Below are 20,937 nucleotides of genomic sequence, written 5' to 3'. Positions count from 1 at the left end.
TATGATGGATATTGTCCAACTGTACTTGAACCATCAGACAAATTAAAGCAACCCATTTCTGGGATCTGTTCACATCCCATTTGTTCTTTTAACCAGAGACAGTCTATAGTCATGAGATTTTGGAGTGCTACAACTTGCAGCCCTCCCAACTCCTGGTTGAGTTCCAACAGTACAGATCCGGTCAAATTCGTTGTCTCACTGTATGCACATGCCAGCCTAGACATCTCCCTCCTCATTCCTATGGCAAGTCCAGGACACGGTGGGCTGGATGCAGCCACAACCGCAGCATCGTCTGGATCCCTGTGGAGGGTTTTTGATGATCATCCCTCGGCACAAGTCCCCCAGAGAGTGCTGATGCCGGAAGCTCCTCCTCATATCGTATCTTAGTTCATTTTCTGGGTGTCCAAGCTAGGCCTTGATCTTCTGCATAGAAACAAACAGACCCTTTGCCCACACTTTGACATGCCCTCTATACCACTGTACAGAACTCATTGGAGGTCAGCACACAATAAATGCTTTTTTTTTTTTTTTTAATTAAGAGAAAGGAATATTATCAGAAAAAAGTACCTCCATAGCTGATCATCTGACACCCTTTAAGTGATCAACATTAAGGATATTTAAAGCATGTGTTGATCTTTGATTTACCAATAGTTTTATCCTGTTAAGGAGTAATCCCCCTTTTCTTTCTTTCTTTCTTTTTTTTTTTTTAATTTTTAATCTACACTTACATGAAGAATACTATGTTTACTATGCTCTCCCCTATATCAGGTCCCCCCTAACAACCACATTACGGTTACTGTCCATCAGCTTAGCAAAATGTTGTAGAGTCACTACTTGTCCTCTCTGTGTTGTGCAGCCCACCCTCCCCTTTCTCCCTCCCCCCCATGCATGCTAATCTTAATACCCCTCTTCTTCTTCCCCCCTCTTATCCCTCCCTGCCCACCCATCCTCCCCAGTTCCTTTCCCTTTGGTACCTGTTAGTCCATTTTTGGGTTCTGTAATTCCACTGCTGTTTTGTTCCTTCAGTTTTTCCTTTGTTCCTATACTCCTCAGATGAGTGAAATCATTTGGTATTTCTCTTTCTCCGCTTGGCTTATTTCACTGAGCATAATACTCTCCAGCTCCATCCATGTTGCTGCAAATGGTTGGATTTTTCCACTTCTTATGGCTGAGTAGTATTCCATTGTGTATATGTACCACATCTTCTTTATCCATTCATCTACCGATGGACATTTAGGTTGCTTCCAATTCTTGGCTATTGTAAATAGTGCTGCGATAAACATAGGAGTGCATCTGTCTTTCTCAAACTTGATTGCTGCATTCTTAGGGTAATTCCTAGGAGTGGAATTCCTGGGTCAAATGGTAGGTCTGTTTTGAGCATTTTGACGCACCTCCATACTGCTTTCCACAATGGTTGAACTAATTTACATTCCCACCAGCAGTGTAGGAGGGTTCTCCTTTCTCCACAGCCTCACCAACATTTGTTGTTGTTTGTCTTTTGGATGGCAGCTATCCTTACTGGTGTGAGGTGATACCTCATTGTAGTTTTAATTTGCATTTCTCTGATAATTAGCGATGTGGAGCATCTTTTCATGTGTCTCTTGGCCATCTGTATTTCTTTTTTGGAGAACTGTCTGTTCAGTTCCTCTGCCCATTTTTTAATTGGGTTATTTGTTTTTTGTTTGTTGAGGCGTGTGAGCTCTTTATATATTCTGGACGTCAAGCCTTTATCGGATCTGTCATTTTCAAATATATTCTCCCATACTGTAGGGTTCCTTTTTGTTCTATTGATGGTGTCTTTCGCTGTACAGAAGCTTTTCAGCTTAATGTAGTCCCACTTGCTCATTTTTGCTGTTGTTTTCCTTGCCCGGGGAGATATGTTCAAGAAGAGATCACTCATGTTTATGTCTAAGAGGTTTTTGCCTATGTTTTTTTCCAAGAGTTTAATGGTTTCATGACTTACATTCAGGTCTTTGATCCATTTTGAGTTTACCTTTGTATATGGGGTTAGACAATGGTCCAGTTTCATTCTCCTACATGTAGCTGTCCAGTTTTGCCAGCACCATCTGTTGAAGAGACTGTCATTTTGCCATTGTATGTCCATGGCTCCTTTATCAAATATTAATTGACCATATATGTTTGGGTTAATTTCTGGGGTCTCTAATCTGTTCCACTGTTCTGTGGCTCTGTTCTTGTGCCAGTACCAAATTGTCTTGATTACTATGGCTTTGTAGTAGAGCTTGAAGTTGGGGAGTGAGATTCCCCCCTACTTTATTCTTCTTTTTCAGGATTGCTTTGGCTATTCGGGGTCTTTGGTGTTTCCATATGAATTTTTGAATTATTTGTTCCAATTCATTGAAGAATGTTGCTGGTAATTTGAGAGGGATTGCATCAAATCTGTATATTGCTTTGGGCAGGATGGCCATTTTGACGATATTAATTCTTCCTAGCCATGAGCATGGGATGAGTTTCCATTTATTAGTGTCCCCTTTAATTTCTCTTAAGAGTGACTTGTAGTTTTCAGAGTATAAGTCTTTCACTTCTTTGGTTAGGTTTATTCCTAGGTATTTTATTCTTTTTGATGCAATTGTGAATGGAATTGTTTTCCTGATTTTTCTTTCTATTGATTCGTTGTTAGTGTATAGGAAAGCTACAGATTTCTGTGTGTTAATTTTGTATCCTGCAACTTTGCTGTATTCCAATATCAATTCTAGTAGTTTTGGAGTGGAGTCTTTAGGGTTTTTTATGTACAGTATCATATCATCTGCAAATAGTGACAGTTTAACTTCTTCTTTACCAATCTGGATTCCTTGTATTTCTTTGTTTTGTCTGATTGCCGTGGCTAGGACCTCCAGTACTATGTTAAATAACAGTGGGGAGTGTGGGCATCCCTGTCTGGTTCCCGATCTCAGAGGAAATGCTTTCAGCTTCTCACTGTTCAGTATAATGCTGGCTGTGGGTTTATCATATATGGCCTTTATTATGTTGAGGTACTTGCCCTCTATTCCCATTTTGCTGAGAGTTTTTATCATGAATGGATGTTGAATTTTGTCAAATGCTTTTTCAGCATCTATGGAGAGGATCATGTGGTTTTTGTCTTTCTTTTTGTTGATGTGGTGGATGATGTTGATGGATTTTCGAATGTTGTACCATCCTTGCATCCCTGGGATGAACCCCACTTGGTCATGTTGTATGATCCTTTTGATATACTGTTGAATTCGGTTTGCTAATATTTTATTGAGTATTTTTGCATCTACATTCATCAGGGATGTTGGTCTGTAATTTTCTTTTTTGGTGGGGTCTTTGCCTGGTTTTGGTATTAGGGTGATGTTGGCCTCATAGAATGAGTTTGGGAGTATTCCCTCTTCTTCTATTTTGTGGAACACTTTAAGGAGAATAGGTATTATGTCTTCTCTGTTTGTCTGATAAAATTCCGAGGTAAATCCGTCCGGCCCCGGGGTTTTGTTCTTGGGTAGTTTTTTGATTACTGTTTCAATTTCTTTGCTTGTAATTGGTTTGTTTAACTTTTGTGTTTCTTCCTTGGTCAGTCTTGGGACGTTGTATATTTCTAGGAAGTTGTCCATTTCTTCTAGGTTTTCCAGCTTGTTGGCATATAGGTTTTCATAGTGGTCTTTAATAATTCTTTGTATTTCTGTGGAGTCTGTCGTGATTTTTCCATTCTCATTTCTGATTATGTTGATTTGTGTTGACTCTCTTTTTCTCTTAATAAGTTGGGCTAGAGGCTTATCTATTTTGTTTATTTTCTCAAAGAACCTGCTCTTGGTTTCGTTGATTTTTGCTATTGTTTTATTCTTCTCAATTTTGTTTATTTCTTCTCTGATCTTTATTATGTCCCTCCTTCTGCTGACTTTAGGCCTCCTTTGTTCTTGTTTTTCCAGTTTTAATAATTGTGATGTTAGACTATTCATTTGGGATTGTTCTTCCTTCTTCAAGTGTGCCTGGATTGCTATATACTTTCCTCTTAAGACTGCTTTCGCTGCATCCCACAGAAGTTGGGGCTTAGTGTTGTTGTTGTCATTTGTTTCTATATATTCCTTGATCTCTATTTTGATTTGTTCATTGATCCATTGATTATTTAGTAGCATGTCGTTAAGCCTCCATGTGTTTGTGAGCCTTTTTATTTTCTTTGTAGAATTTATTTCTACTTTCATACCTTTGTGGTCTGAAAAATTGGTTGGTAGAATTTCAATATTTTGGAATTTACTGAGGCTCTTTTTGTGAGCTAGTATGTGGTCTATTCTGGAGAATGTTCCATGTGCACTTGAGAAGAATGTATATCCTGTTGCTTTTGGATGTAGAGTTCTATAGATGTCTATTAGGTCCATCTGTTCTAGTGTGTTGTTCAGTGCCTGTGTGTCTTTACTTATTTTCTGCCCGGTGGATCTATCCTTTGGGGTGAGTGGTGTGTTGAAGTCTCCTACAATGAATGCATTGCAGTCTATTTCCCTCTTTAGTTCTGTTAGTATTTGCTTCACATATGCTGGTGCTCCTGTATTGGGTGCGTATATATTTAGAATGGTTATATCCTCTTGTTGGACTGAGCCCTTTATCATTATGTAGTATCCTTCTTTATCTCTTGTTACTTTCTTTGTTTTGAAGTCTATTTTGTCTGATATTAGTACTGCAACCCCTGCTTTCTTCTCACTGTTGTTTGCCTGAATTATGTTTTTCCATCCCTTGACTTTTAGTCTATGCTTATCTTTGGGTTTAAGGTGAGTTTCTTGTAAGCAGCATATAGATGGGTCTTGCTTTTTTATCCATTCTATTACTCTGTGTCTTTTGATTGGTGCATTAAGTCCATTTACATTTAGGGTGACTATTGAGAGATATGTACTTATTGCCATTGCAGGCTTTAGATTCATGGTTACCAAAGGTTCAAGGTTAGCTTCTTTAGTATCTTACTGCCTAACTTAGCTCGCTTATTGAGCTGTTATATACACTGTCTGGAGATTCTTTTCTTCTCTCCCTTCTTATTCCTCCTCCTCCATTCTTCATATGTTGTGTGTTTTGTTCTGTGCTCTTTTTCGGGGTGCTCCCATCTAGAGCAGTCCCTGTAGGATGCCCTGTAGAGGTGGTTTGTGGGAAGCAAATTCCCTCAGCTTTTGCTTGTCTGGGAATTGTTTAATCCCGCCATCATATTTAAATGATAGTCGTGCTGGATACAGTATCCTTGGTTCAAGGCCCTTCTGTTTCATTGCATTAAGTATATCATGCCATTCTCTTCTGGCCTGTAGGGTTTCTGTCGAGAAGTCTGATGTTAGCCTGATGGGTTTTCCTTTATAGGTGACCTTTTTCTCTCTAGCTGCCTTTAAAACTCTTTCCTTGTCCTTGATCCTTGCCATTTTAATTACTATGTGTCTTGGTGTTGTCCTCCTTGGATCCTTTCTGTTGGGAGTTCTGTGTAATTCCATGGTCTGTTTGATTATTTCCTCCCCTAGTTTGGGGAAGTTTTCAGCAATTATTTCTTCAAAGAGACTTTCTATCCCTTTTCCTCTTTCTTCCTCTTCTGGTATCCCTATAATACGAATATTATTCCTTTTGTATTGGTCACATATTTCTCTTAGTGTTGTTTCATTCCTGGAGATCCTTTTATCTCTCTCTATGTCAGCTTCTGTACGTTCCTGTTCTCTGGCTTCTATTCCTTCAATGGCCTCTTGCATCTTATCCATTCTGCTTATAAATCCTTCCAGGGATTGTTTCACTTCTGTGATCTCCTTCCTGACATCTGTGATCTCCTTCCGGACTTCATCCCACTGCTCCTGCATTTTTCTCTGCATCTCATCCCACTGCTCTTGCATTTTTCTCTGCATCTCATCCCATTGCTCTTGCATTTTTCTCTGCATCTCCGTCAGCATGTGCATGACTTTTATTTTGAATTCTTTTTCAGGAGGACTGGTTAGGTCTGTCTCCCTCTCAGGTGTTGTCTCTGTGATCTTTATCTGCCTGTAGTTTTGCCTTTTCATGGTGATAGAGATAGTTTGCAGATCTGGTACAATTGACCGCTGGAAGAGCTTCCCTTCTTGTTTGTTTGTGGCCTTCTCCTGGGAGAATAGCGACCTCTAGTGGCTTGTGCTGGGCAGCTGTGCGCAGCCAGGGCTTCTGCTTCCTGCCCAGTTGCTTTGGGGTTTATCTCCGCTGTTGCTGTGGGCTTGGCCTGGCTGGGGCTGTTCCTCCAAAATGGTGGAGCCCCGTTGGAGGGGGAGCAGCCGGGAGGCTATTTATCTCTGTAAGGGGCCTCTGTGCTCCCTGTTGCCCAGGGGGTTAGAGTGCCCAGAGATCCCCAGATTCCCTGCCTCTGGTCTAAGTGACCTGTCCTGCCCCTTTAAGACTTCCAAAAAGCACTCTCCAAACCAAAACAACAACAGCAGCAATGAGAGAGGGAACAGAAAGGAAAAAAAAAAAAGGAAAAAACACGTGATTTTTTTTTGTTTTTTTGTCCTCAGGTGCCGGTCCCAGGCACCCACTCACTGGTCCTGCTGCCCTGTCTCCCTTGCACCAGGGTCCCTGTACTTTCAAGGCTTCCAAAAAGCACCCACCCACCGGTCCCGCAGGGAAGGAACGCTCGATATTCTTTGTCCTCAGGCACTGGTCCCAGGCACCCGCTCACCAGTCCCGCCGCCCTGCCTCCCTAGCACCGGGGTCCCTGTCCCTTTAAGGCTTCCAAAAAGCACTCGCCAAAAAGAGAGAAAAAAAGGGAAAAATGCGCGAATTCCTCCTTCCTCAGATCCCGGTCTCAGGCACCCGCCCACCAGTCCCACAGGGAAAAACGCGCGATATTCTTTGTCCTTAGTCACCGGTCCCAGGCACCCGCTCACCAGTCCTGCCGCCCTGCCTCCCTAGCACCGGGGTCCCTGTCCCTTTTAGGCTTCCAAAAAGCACTCACAAAAAAGAGGGAAAAAAAAGGGGAAAAACGCGCGATTTCCTCTGTCCTCAAGTGCCGGTCTCAGGCACCCGCCCACCGGTCCCACAGGGAAAAACGTGGGATATTCTTTGTCCTCAGGCGCTGGTCCCAGGCACCCGCTCACCAGTCCCACCACCCTGCCTCCCTAGCACCGGGGTCCCTGTCCCTTTAAGGCTTCCAAAAAGCGCTCGCCAAAAAGAGAAAAAAAGAAGGGGAAAAACGCGCGATTTCCTCCGTCCTCAGGCGCTGGTCTCAGGCACCCGCCCGCCGGTCCCGCAGGGAGAAACGCGGGATATTCTTTGTCCTCAGGCGCCGGTCCCAGGCACCTGCTCACCGGTCTCGCCACCCTGCCTCCCTAGCAACGGGGGCCCATCCCTTTAAGGCTTCCAAAAAGCACTTGCCAAAAAAAAACCGCTCCGGTTTCTTTCCACCCGCCGGGAGCCGGGGGTAGGGGCGCTCAGGTCCCGCCGGGCCGGGGCTTGTATCTTACCCCCTTCGCAAGGCGCTGGGTTCTTGCAGGTGTGGATGTGGTCTGGATGTTGTCCTGTGTCCTGTGGTCTCTATTTTAGGAAGATTTTTCTTTGGTATATTTTCATAGCTCTATGTGTTTTTGGGAGGAGATTTCCACTGCTCTACTCACGCCGCCATCCTGGCTCCGCCCCAATCTAGGGTTTTTTTATGTACAGTATCATGTCATCTGCAAACAAGAACAATTTAACTTCTTCCTTGCCAATCTGGATGCCTTTTATTTCTTTGTGTTGTCTGAATGCTGTGGGTAGGACCTCCAGAACTATGTTGAATAAAAGTGGGGAGAGTGGGCATTCTTGTCTTGTTCCCGATCTCAGAGGAAATGCTTTCAGCTTCTCACTGTTAAGTATAATGTTGGCTGTGGATTTGTCATATATGGCCTCATACCCTCATACCCATTTTGTTGAGAGTTTTTATCATGAATCGATGTTGAATTTTGTCGAATGCTTTATCTGAATCTATGGAGATGATCATGTGGTTTTTGTCCTTTTTTTTGTTGATGTGGTAGATGATGTTGATGGATTTTCAAATGTTGTACCATCCTTGCATCCTTGGGATGAATCCCACTTGATCATGATGGATGATCTTTTTGATGTATTTTTGAATCGGTTTGCTAATATTTTTATGTATTTTTGAATCAGTTTGCTAATATTTTTGCATCTATGTTCATCAGGGATATTGGTCTGTAATTTTCTTTTATTGTGGTGTCTTTCCCTGGTTTTGCTATTAGAGTGATGTTGGTCTCGTAGAATTAGTTTGGGAGTATTCTCTCCTCTTCTACTTTTTTGGTAACTTTAAAAAGGATGGGTATTAGGTCTTTACTAAATGTTTGATAAAATTCAGCAGTGAAACCATCAAGTACAGGAGTTTTGTTCTTAGGTAGTTTTTTGATTATGAGTTCAATTTCATTGCTGGTAATTGTTCTGTTCAGATTTTCTGTTTCTCCCTGGGTCAGGCTTGGAAGGTTGTAGTTTTCTAGAAAGTTAATTTCTTCTAGGTTATCCAGTTTGTTACCATATAATTTTTCTTAGTATTCTCTCATAATTCATTGTATTTCTATGTGTCACTGTGTCCATAGTGATTTTTCCTTTCTCATTTCTGAATCTGTTGATGTGTGTAGCCTCTCTTTGTTTCTTGATAAGTCTGGCTAAGGGTTTATCTATTTTGTTTATTTTCTCAAAGAACTAGCTTCTGCTTTCATTGATTTTTCTCTATTTTATTCTTCTCAATTTTATTTATTTCTCCTTTAATCTTTATTATGTCCCTCCTTCTACTAACTTTGGTCCTTATTTGTTCTTCCTTTTCTAGTTTCATTAATTGTGAGTTTAGACTGTCCATTTGGGATTATTCTTCTTTCCTGAGGTAGGCCTGTATTGCAATATATTTCCCTCTTAGCACTGCCTTGGCTGCGTCCCACAGATTTCGTGGTGTTGAATTATTGTTGGCATTGTCTCTGTATATTGCTTGATCCCTGTTTTTATTTGGTGATTCACCCATTGATTATTTAGGAGCATGTTATTGGGCCTCTATATGTTTGTGGGCTTTTAAAATTTTCTTTTCTTCTTTTTAAAAATTTTTTTATTAAGGTATTGTTGATATACACTCTTATGAAGGTTTCACATGAAAAAACAATGTGGATACTACATTTACCCATATTATCAAGTCCCCACCCATACCCCAATGCAGTCACTGTCCTCCAGTTCACCGAGATGTTATAGATCCAGTGTGTGTCTTCTCTGTGCTACATTGTTCTCCCTGTGATCTGCCACACCTTGTGTACTAAACAAAATACCCCTCAATCCCCTTTTCCCTTCCTCCCCACCCGCCCTCCCACACCCCTCCACACTGTGGTAACCACTAGTTCATTCTTGGCGTTGCAGCCTGCGCTATTGTGTTCCTTCAGTTTTGCTTCATTGTTATACTCAGCAAATGAGGGATATCATTTGGCATTTGTCTTTCTCTGCCTGGCTTATTTCACTGAGCATAAGGTCCTCCAGCTCCATCCATGTTGTTGCAAATGGTAGAATTTGTTTCTTTCTTGTGGCCGAATAGTATTCCATTGTGTATATGTACCACATCTTCTTTATCCATTCATCTACTCATGGACACTTAAGTTGCTTCCATATCTTGGCTATTATAAAATGTGCTGTGATAAACATAGGGGTGCATATGTCTTTTTGAATCTGAGAAGTTGTATTCTTTGGGTAAATTCCAAGGAGTGGGATTCCCAGGTCAAATGGTATTTCTATATTTAGTTTTTTAAGGAACCTCCATATTGCTTTCCACAATGGTTGAACTAGCTTACATTCCCACCAGTGTAGGAAGGTTCTGCTTTCTCCACATTCTCATCACCATTTGTTGTTCTTCAGTCTTTTCTATGCTGGCCGACCTTACTGGTGTGAGGAGATAACTCATTGTGGTTTTAATTTGCATTTCCCTGATGATTCATGGAGTGATGTGGAGCATCTTTTCATGTGTCTGTTGACCATCTGAATTTCTTCTTTGGAGAATTGTATCTTCATATCCTCTTCCCATTTGTTAATTGGGTTATTTGCTTTTTGGGTGTTGAGGTGTGTAAGTTCTTTATATATTTTGGATGTTAACACCTTCTTCTTGGATATATCATTTACAAATATAATCTCCCATACTGTAGGATGCCTTTTTGTTCTGTTGATGGTGTCCTTTGCCATACAGAAATTTTTAGTTTGATGTAGTCCCATGAGTTCATTTTTGTTTTTGTTTCCCTTGCTCGAGGAGATGCGTTCAGGAAGAAGTTGCTCATGCTTATATTCAGGAGATGTTTGCCTATGTTGTCTTCTAAGAGTTTTATGGTTTCATGACTTACATTCAAATCTTTAATCCATTTCAAGTTCACTTTTGTGTATGGGGTTAAACAATAGTCCAGTTTCGTTCTCTTGCATGTAGCTTTCCAGTTTTGCCAACACTACCTGCTGAAGAGGCTGTCATTTCCCCACTGTATATCCATGGCTCCTTTATCATATATTAATTGACCATATATGGTTGGGTTTATATCAGGACTCTCTAGTCTGTTCCATTGTTCTATGGGTCTGTTCCTGTGCCAGTACCAAATTGTCTTGATTACTGTGGCTTTGTAGTAGAGCTTGAAGTTGGGGAGTGTAATCCCCCTGCTTTATTCTTCCTTCTCAGAATTGCTTTGGCTATTCAAGGTCTTTTGTGGTTCCATATGAATTTTAGAATGATTTTCTCTAGTTCATTGAAGAATGCTGTTGGTATTTTGATAGGAATTGCATTGAATCTATAGATTGTTTTAGGCAGGATGGCCATTTTGAGAATATTAATTCTTCCTATCCATGAGCATGGAATGAGTTTCCATTTATTGGTGTCTTCTTTAATTTATCTCATGAGTATCTTGTAGTTTTCAAACAATAGGTCTTTCACATCCTTGCATAGGTTTATTCCTAGGTATTTTATTCTTTTTGATGCAACTGTGAATGAAATTGTTTTCCTGATTTCTCTCTCTGCTAGTTCATTGTTAGTGTATAGGAATGCCACACATTTCTGTGTATCAATTTTGTATCCTGCAACTTTGCTGAATTCAGATATTAGACCTAGTAGTTTTGTAGTGGATTCTTTAGGGTTTTTTTATGTACAACATCATGTCATCTGCAAACAGGGACAGTTTCTTTCCAATCTGGATGCCTTTTATTTCTTTGTGTTGTCTGATTGCTGTGGCTAGGACCTCCAGTACTATGTTGAATAAAAGTGGGGAATGTGGGCATCCTTGTCTTGTGCCTGATCTTAAAGGAAAAGCTTTCAGCTTCTTTCTGTTAGGTATGATTTTGGCTGTGGGTGTGTCATATATGGCCTTTATTATGTTGAGGTACTTGCCCTCTATACCAATTTTTTTGAGAGTTTTTATCATGGATGAATATTGAATTTTGTCAAATGCTTTTTCAGCATGTGTGGAGATGATCAGGTAGCTTTTGTCCTTCTTTTTGTTGATGTGGTGGATGATGTTGTTGGATTTTCACATGTTGTACCATCCTTGCATCCCTGGAATAAATCCTATTTGATCATGATGGATGATCTTTTTGATGTATTTTTTGAATTCTGTTTGCTAATATTTTGTTCAGTATTTTTGCATCTATGTTCATCAGGTATATTGGTCTGCAGTTTTCTTTTTTTGTGGTGTCTTTGCCTGGTTTTGGTGTTAGAGTGATGCTGGCCTCATAGAATGAGTTTGGAAGTGTTCCCTCTTCTTTTACTCTTTGGAAAACTAAGGAGGATGGGTATTAGGTCTTCACTAAATGTTTGGTATAATTCAGTGGTGAAGCCATCTGGTCTAGGCATTTTGTTCTTAGGTAGGTTTTTGATTACTAGTTTAATTTTATTGCTGGTAATTGATCTATTCAGATTTTCTGTTTCTTTCTAGATCAGCCTTGGAAGGTTGTATTTTTCTAGAAAGTTGTCCATTTCTTCTAGGTTATCTAGTTTGTTAGCATATAATTTTTCATAGTATTCTCTAATAATTCTTTGTATTTCTGTGGTGTCCATACTGATTTTTCCTTTCTCATTTCTGATTCTGTTCATGTGTGTAGACTCTCTTTTTTTCTTGATAAGTCTGGCTAGGGGTTTATCTATTTTGTTTATTTTCTCAAAGACCCAGCTCTTGCTTTCTTTGTTTCTTTCTATTGTTTTATTCTTCTCGATTTTATTTATTTCTGCTCTAATCTTTATTATGTCCCTCCTTCTACTGACTTTGGGCTTCATTCATTCTTCTTTTTCTAGTTTCATTAATTGTGAGTTTAGACTGCTTATATGGGATTATTCTTCTTTCATGAGTAGGCCTGTATTGCAATATACTTTCCTTTTAGCACTGCCTTGGCTGCGTCCCACAGATTTTGTGGTGTTGAATTATTTTTGTCATTTGTCTCCATATATTGCTTGATCTCTGTTTTTATTTGGTTATTGATCCATTGGTTATTTAGGAGCATGTTGTGTAGCCTTCATGTGTTTGTGGGATTTTTCATTTTCTCTGCGTAATTTATTTCTAGTTTCATACCTTTGTGGTCTGAGAAACTGGTTGGTACAATTTCAATCTTTCTGAATTTACTGAGGCTCTTTTTGTGGACTAATATGTGATCTATTCTTGAAAATGTTCCATGTACACTTGAGAAGAATGTGTATTCTGCTGCTTTTGGGTGTGGAGTTCTGTAGATGTCTGTTAGGTCCATGTGTTCTTCAATCCCTCTGTCTCCTTCCTTATATTCTGTCTGGTTGGTCTCTCCTTCAGAGTGAGTGGAGTGTTGAAGTCTCCTAGAATGAATGCATTACATTCTATTTCCCCTTTTGATTCAGTGAGTAGTTGTTTCACATATGTAGGTGCTCCTGTGTTGGGAGCATAGATGTTTATAATGGTTATATCTTCTTGTGGGATTGACCCCTTTATCATTCTGTAATGTCCTTCTTTGTCTCTTCTGACTTTCTTTGTTTTGAAGTCTATTTTATCTGATACAAGTATTGCAACTCCTGCTTTTTTCTCTCTATTAGTTACATGAAATATCTTTTTCCATCCCTTAACTTTTAGTCTGTGTATGTCTTTGTGTTTAAAGTGAGTCTCTTGTAGGCAACATATAGATGGGTTTTGTTTTTTTATCCATTCAGTGACTCTGTGTCTTTTGATTGGTGCATTCAGACCATTTACATTTAGGGTGATTATTGATATGTATGTACTTACTGCTACTGCAGGTTTTAGATTCATGGTTACCAAAGGTTCATGGTTAACTTCCTAACTATCTAAGAGTCTAACTTAACTCACTTAATATGCTATTACAAACACAATCTAAGGGTTCTTTTCTTTTTCTCCTCCTTTTTATTTCTCCTCTGTTCTTTATATATTAGTTTTCATATTCTGTGCTTTTTGTCTATCCCTTGATTGGCTTTGCAAATAGTTAACTTAATTTTGCATTTGCTTAATAATTAGCTGTTCTATGTTCTTTACTGTGGTTTTATTACTTCTAGTGTCAATTATTAAACCTTAGAAACACTTCCATCTATAACAGTCCTTCCAAAGTAGACTGTTGAGCTGGTTTGTGGGATGTAAATTCTCTCAGCTTTTGCTTATCTGGAAATTGTTTAATCCATCCTTCAAATTTAAATGATAATCTTGCTGGTTAAAGTAATCTTGGTTCCATGCCCTTCTGCTTCATTGCATTAAATGCACCAATCCTCTCCCTTCTGGCCTGTAAGGTTTCTGCTGAGAAGTCTGATGTTAGCCTGATGGGCTTTCCTTTGTATGTGATCTTATTTCTGTCTCTGGCTGCTTTTAATCGTCCATCCTTATCTTTAATTTTTGCTATTTTAATTAGTATATGTCTTCATGTTGTCTTCCTTGGGTCCCTTGTGTTGGGAGATCTCTGCATCTCTGTGGCCTGAGAGACTATCTCCTTCCCCAGATTGGGGAAGTTTTCAGCAACTACCTCCTCAAAGACACTTTCTATTCCTTTCTCTGTCTCTTCTTCTTCTGCTATCCCTATAATGTGAATATTGTTCCGTTTGGGTTGGTCACACAGTTCTCTCATTATTCTTTCATTCTTTGAGATCTTTTTTTCTCTCTGTGCCTCAGCTTCTTTGTATTCCTCTTCTCTAGTTTCTATTTCATTTATCATCCCCTCCACCATCCAATCTACTTTTAATACTCTCCATTGTGCTCTTCAATGATTTTATCTCTGACCGGAATTCATTCCTGGGTTCTTGAATATCTTTCTGTACCTCCATTAGCATGTTAATGATTTTTATTTTGAACACCCTTTCAGGAAGAGTCATGAGGTCCATGCCATCTTTCTCAGGTGTTGTATTAATTTTACTCTGTACCAGGTTCCTTTGGCATTTCATATTTGTATATGGCGCCCTCTAGTGCCCAGAAGCTCTACTCCCTGGAGCTGCTCAGGCCCTGAAGCAATGTCAGGGGTTGCAGGGGAGCAGTATTGGTGCCTGGGGGGAGGAAAGAGCTGTTTCGTGCTGCCCGGCCACTATGCCTGTCTCCACTGCCTGAACCAGTGGCCCCAGCACACGGGTATAAGCTTTTGTCCCAGAGCAGCTGGATATGGATCCCTGCTTTCCACAGCAGCTGGAATCTCAGTTTCCCAGGAATTCTGCCTGTATTAGCTTTCCAACCCCATAATCATGAGAGTATCATGAAAACACCATGAAATGTAGGTTTGTGCTCCCAGAGCAGATCTCTGGAGTTAGGTATTCAGTACTCCCAGGCCTCCACTCCCTCCCTGCTCAGTTTCTCTTCCTCCTGCTGGTGAGCTGTGGTGGGGAAACAGTCTGGGTCCCGCCGAGCTATAGCTTTAGTACGTTACCCTGTTCCATTAGGTCTGCTCTTTTCTCCAGGTGTATGCAGTCTGGCGCCGTCCTCTTTCCTGTTGCTCTCTCAGGATTTGTTATATTAATTATATTTTCATATTGTATGTGGTTTTAGAAGGAAGCCTCTGTTCTCACCTCTCATGCCACCATCTTTAATCCCCGGCTTTTTCATTTTCTTTGTGTGATTTATTTCTAGTTTCATACCTTTGTGATCTGAGAAGCTGCTTGGTACAATTTCAATCTTTTTGAATTTACTGAGGTTCTTTTTGTGGCCTAGTATATGATCATTCTTGAAAATATTCCATGTGCACTTGAGAAGAATGTGTATCCTGTTGCTTTTGGATGGAGTGTTCCGTAGATGTCCGTTAGGTCCATCTGTTCTAATATGTTGTTCAGTGTCTCTGTGTCTTTACTTATTTTCTGTCTGGTTGATGAGTCCTTTGGAGTTATTGGTGTGTTGAAGTCTCCTAAAATGAATGCATTGCATTCTCTTTCCCCCTTTAATTCTGTTAGTATTTGTTTCACATATGTAGGTGCTCCTGTGTTAGGTGCATATATATTTATAATAGTTATATCCTTTTGTTGGACTGACCCTTTTATCATTATGTAATGTCCTTCTTTGTCTCTTGTTACTTTCTTTGTTTTGAAGTCTATTTTGTCTGGTACAAGTACTGCAACCCCTTGTTTTTTTCTCACTATTAGTTACATGAAATATCTTTTTCCATCCCTTTACTTTCATTTGGTGTATGTCTTTGGGTTTGAGGTGAGTCTCTTGTAGGCAGCATATAGATGGGTTGTGTTTTTTTATCCATTCAGTGACTCTATGTCTTTTGATGGGTGCATTCAGACCATTTACATTTAGGGTGATTATCGATAGGTATGTACTTATTGCCATTGCAGGCTTTAGTTCGTGGTTACCAAAGGTTCAAGGGTAATTCCCTTACTATCTAATAGTCTAATTTAACTCATGTGCTATTACATGTGCTATTACAACACAACCTAAAGGTTCTTTTTTTTCCCCTCCTTTTTCTTCTCCTCCATTCTTTGTGCATTATGAATCATATTCTGTACTCTTTATCTATCCCTTGAGTGACATCTATTTAGCCTTAGGAATACTTCCATCTATAGGAGTCCCTCCAAAATGCACTGTAGAAGTGGTTTGTGGGAGGTAAATTCTCTCAGCTTTTGCTTATCTGAAAATTGTGTAATTCCTGTGGAGACATGGATCAGCATCATTCCATGAAGAAATAAGAAATAAGTAATAGCAGGAAGAGGCATGAGCATGGTATATCCATGAGAGTAAAGAGGGTGTGGCCAAAATTTTAGAGGGAAATCTTCTGGAAAATGTAAATTGAGGCCAGGTAATGGACAATCTTAGTCAAACATTTGGAAGCCTTTGGTGTAGTTGACCCATCTCTACTTCCTAAAGGGCTTTTGCCTTTGGTTTCCATATGATATTATTCAGATCAGTTCTTCTTGGAGAGATCTTATACCTCTGCCTATGTTTCTGTTAGTTCAAAAACTAGTCCCCATATGCAGAGGACAAGGAGCGGCAGAAGAAAGAGGCAGATCTCTCCACAGACTCACACTGCACATTTTTTATTTTACTACTGCCTGATCATACAAATTACAAAAAGCTCCATTGTGTGGTTAAAAGGTTATAAAGTGATAAAGGGTTGCTTGCTTTCCTTGAAAACTAGAGAATCAGAGAGAATATGTTGTTGAATCATCAAAGGAGAAACATGAGGAGGGGGAACCATAGCATTTGAATTGACATTAACTTGATTTATAGACTTTGATCAGTCTGCAGGAAGTACTTTGCATTTATTTAAAACATACTTAAGGGTCACACATAGACAAATAAAACTAGTAAGCTACATGCTTTGAGACCAAGTCTTTCTAGGCTCTGGGGGTACAGGGAGAAACAGCAAGGCACATCCCTGCCCTCAGAGAGCATAAGGTAGGGGTGCATAGGGGCCTTGAACTAGATTTTAAAAGTATGTCTGTTAAGGTATTGCATTAAATAGTTTGAAAAGATTCATTGAATATAGAAATGATTATGCATGTCCTCAAGGAAGTAAAATCAATTGACATTCATAAGATACCCATATATTAGTAAGTAGCAATCCTTCAGAGTTTGGACTAGGTAAAAGGAATACTCTCCTAATGGTGAGGGCTGTCAAATGTAGGAAGGGAACCAAAGAGCAGCAAGACTTGACTGACATCTCAGGCTGAGAGCTTGGAAGAGGCTGGATTCACATCTGTCTTTGTAGGTTAGATGTGTTTCTGACTGAAAATTAGATAGATACTACCTTACATCCTATGAAGTTTTATATATTCAAATTATAAATATCGTTGGTGGAAAGAGGCTTTTTTTTCTTTTTCTTGTTGGAATTAAGAAATATACATGATACACTGCTGATATAATGGACTCCATCTTCCAAGGAAGTATTCTTTAAACTTTTTCAATTTGCCATACATTTCTAGATATCTAAATTTTTCCTGACATGGCCTGGAGGAGTAAGAATGAGGGTGGGTACGAGCAGGATACTATCTTCAAAACAAAAATTAATTGCATGCTGATCAAGGTAGCCATATAACCTTTTGCTTAAACCAGGGTACATTTAAAAAAAAAGCTTTTCAAAAATATTTTTGTTGGTTTAATCTACTTATGCAGACTTTACTTATGCAGAAAAGTCTCCATATAAATGTACAGCTTGATGAATGTTCCCTCAGTGAACAGCTATATAACCAGCATCCAGATTGAGAAACCAGAGTATTAGCAGGAGTCTAGGATCCATGTGCATTCCTTTCCAGTTGCTGAACCCCTTTTCCACAAGGGCAGCCAATATCCTGACTTTTCTTATTTCAGAGATGAGTTTTGCCTGTTTTTATACTTCATATAAATTGAATCATAGAGTATATACTTGTTTATGCCTGATTTCTTGGCATTGATATTATTGGTTGATTCATATCATTGAGTGAAGTTCTAGATATAGTAAGACAGGGACTGTGGGTTTAGACAGAGTAGGGTGAGGGCCTCTGGAAAAAGACCCCTACCAAAAGTCCATGTTAAACAATTAGGCAGAGTTAGAGTCACATTAATTCTCTAAAGTAATATAAGCATTTTTCTGTGAGATTACTTAAAACTAGAAAGCCAGAAGTAACTTGGCCTGAAATGTTTGAATATCCCCCAGATAAGAAAATACCTCAGCATAGCCCATGTCTTCATTGTGTCAATTAAATGAGGCTATTGTAAAATTTACTTTAGCCTCCTAAAAGGCCCAGCTTATCTTCTTTAACTTTACCTAGATGCTGCTTTTCTTCCTCCAGCCCTAATCAAATGCTTTGCAACCTAGCCAAGTAATAATGGCAAGCGAGCCCAGTCACAAACAACATAGTAAAAACAGGAAGGATTCCATCTTGAAGATAAGATTGCATTTTAAAACCCAAGAAGCCAAAAAAATAGGTTTCTTAACATGACAGACAATAAACCCAGCCCACCTTGGGAGCAGGACAGGCAGTCCTGATTGATATGCTCCCAAACCAAGAAGCAGCTATTCTGGGAAAGAATCAAACCAGTAAATTTCTTGTGCTCTGAAAAATAATCCAGAAGACTGATAAGAAACTTAGTGTCTCTTCAAAGATAAGCATTTGGGGACCATCTGGCAGGTCTGCATCCGTAGCCCTTTGTCTCTCAACTGCCTGTAAATCCCCTAGACAATGCACCACCAGGGACTCTCTTGTCCCCTCCTGGTGTGAGCCAGGAGCTCTATCTTCTCACTGTATCTCTAAATAAAAGCCTCTCACTTGCTCTCCTACTTTGAGTGTTTGCCGTGTTCATTCTTTGACTCCATGAACAAGAACCCCGTCATCAATAGGTCATTCATTCTCTTGACTGCATATTATTCCATGGTGTGAATATATCACAATTTATTTATTCATGCTATTAATGATGGGCATTTGGGGAGTTTGACCACTACCAATATCGCTGCTAATAATATTCCAATACATGTCTTTTGATGAACATATGTGCATATTTCTTTGGGGAATATACCTAGGTTAGAACTGCGGGATCATAAGATATGCGTAAATTTAGCTTAAGTAGACACTGTTAGCTTTCCAAAGTGTTTGTTTTCATTTAATCTCACATCCTCACATGGCATAAGGGACAAAGTAAGTCAGACCAAGACCTGAAGTCATGAGGTTGGTGGTTAAAATATGAGAGTATTCTAGCTGAATGGAATAGTATGTGAATAAAAGTTTGCTTCATTTGAAGAGAGGCAGGGAACAGAGCGGATGCAGAAGCCAAGAGAGGGGTTTCACTGAAGGAAGTGTTCAGTGTATCAAACTGTTCATCTTGTGTCTCTTTAAAAAAACAATAGGACATTCTGTCCACTTTCATCTCTTTCTAGCCATCATCGTGTACAGACTGCCGTGGACCTGGAAATGCAGCAAGCTCCTGATGAAATGCATCCACGCTGGGTTAAACGCCGTTGCTGCCATTCTTGCAGTTATTTCTCTGGTGGCCGTTTTTGATTTCCACAATGCCAGGAGTATCCCCAATATGTACAGCCTGCACAGCTGGATTGGCCTGACGGTTGTCATACTCTACATCTTACAGGTCAGTGTCTCAGTGCACTTTAAAAACAAGATAAAGAAGTAAAACTATTCATAAACTGTCAATATTTTCTATACAGTCTCACTTTCTGCAAAATCGTGCTCTCATTCTTTCTGGTCCTTGTTCCATTTTCTTCCATGTAAGGATTTTCCCCTGAGGGGGCACCAGAACTGCAGAATTCACTGTCTTCAGGTGAGGTTTTAAATATAGACATAGGTATGTAGGGAAATTGCCATCTCAAAACATTTAGACTGCCATGGTTTAGACATGTGTAAAATAAAGAAGTATAGACTAGAGCTGTAGATTTCTTTCCCACCTTCTCTGTCACTTCTATTTTCTAGGTTTAACTTTATGAATGAAGAGATGAATTTTTATTTTTGTCACACTTATAAAGGCTCAGTGATTATTTTGTTTCCAATGTCTTCTCTTCACTTAGTAAAAACACACTCTTGAGAGCACTGTATTTAAACATAAGTTAATGGAGTATGATAAAGATTTGGCTGTTCTAAGTCACGAAAGTAAAAGTTAATTTTAAGTCTTTTTGGTATTCACTACTTTCTTGAAAAATCCTTGTGAACTCTGTCAATTCCTTTCCCCTTCTTTTAGTTAGTACAGTATATATCCATTTATCTGATGGGGCCGTCATTGTGAACTTCACTTTTCTGTGGATATAGGAGCAGTAAGAAACTGGGGTGAACCCACAGAGCCTCCAAGCATATCTTAAAATATATGATTTTATGACCTGTTTGAAAAAAGGACCTCTCACCAGACATTTGTCATTTGTCTTCTTAAAGAAAGACTTTTTGAATTTTAATTAAATAAAAGGAAGTATGTCTATGGACAACATGAACATTGCCATGGAGGTAGGGAGGGAGGGATTGGGAAATGGAAAGCTGCCGGACGGAGGGAACACAGAGAAAACCTTGTATCAAACATGACCTTTCTGATTGAGGAGGAACAAGGAACAAGGAACGTCAGACCAGATGGCCTGGTCCTAGTTCAGATCTCCTGTCCCCAAGGCTGATTTCCCCTCAGGGTTTCATCTAGGAGGCAGCTTCCTTCTCCTCCGCCAGCTGGCAGACCCCTCCTTCCTTAGAAAGCAGGATGGCGGGAGCAGGAGGTTCTGAGATGCTGCCTGTTGCTCGGGTCACCCCCTTGGCTTTCTGGCATCTCCACAGGACCTTTCTTGGCTTTCTGTGCTGCTTCCAGCAGTGATGCCCTCACTTTACCTCACTTCCTCTGCGCTGCCTTGGAGTGCAGGTCACTGGGACTGGGCCCTGCGTGAAACATTGTCCTTACCTCATGCAGCTCTCTAAGGGAGACAGCCTTTACTGATGCTGACGGCACTAAGGCTACACAGCTAGTGTCAGGGCTGGGACTCGGCCCAGGTGTCACTGTTTCCATGATGTGCCCACGATCACTCAGCCTGTGTTTGAGCATCCTCAGTGGAGGGCCATATCTCTGAAGAACAGAAAAGAGACCAGCAAAACCTATGTAGCTTCCCTGTGAGAGG

General features: G+C 40.0%; 1 protein-coding gene across 1 annotated transcript in view; it reads left to right on the top strand.

Moving 5' to 3' along the window:
- The window catches only part of CYBRD1 (cytochrome b reductase 1), a 55,100-nt gene that overhangs the window by 14,132 nt on the left and 20,031 nt on the right, over positions 1–20,937 (top strand). The window contains exon 2 of the mRNA XM_037022951.2: positions 19,219–19,427. Coding sequence (XP_036878846.2) covers positions 19,219–19,427 — 209 coding nt within the window. The remainder of the gene's footprint in view (positions 1–19,218; positions 19,428–20,937) is intronic.

This window comes from Manis javanica, chromosome 12 (genome assembly GCF_040802235.1).
Source record: "Manis javanica isolate MJ-LG chromosome 12, MJ_LKY, whole genome shotgun sequence".
In the NCBI taxonomy this organism is placed as follows: Eukaryota; Metazoa; Chordata; class Mammalia; order Pholidota; family Manidae; genus Manis; species Manis javanica.
This window is presented reverse-complemented; position numbering and strand designations above follow the sequence as displayed.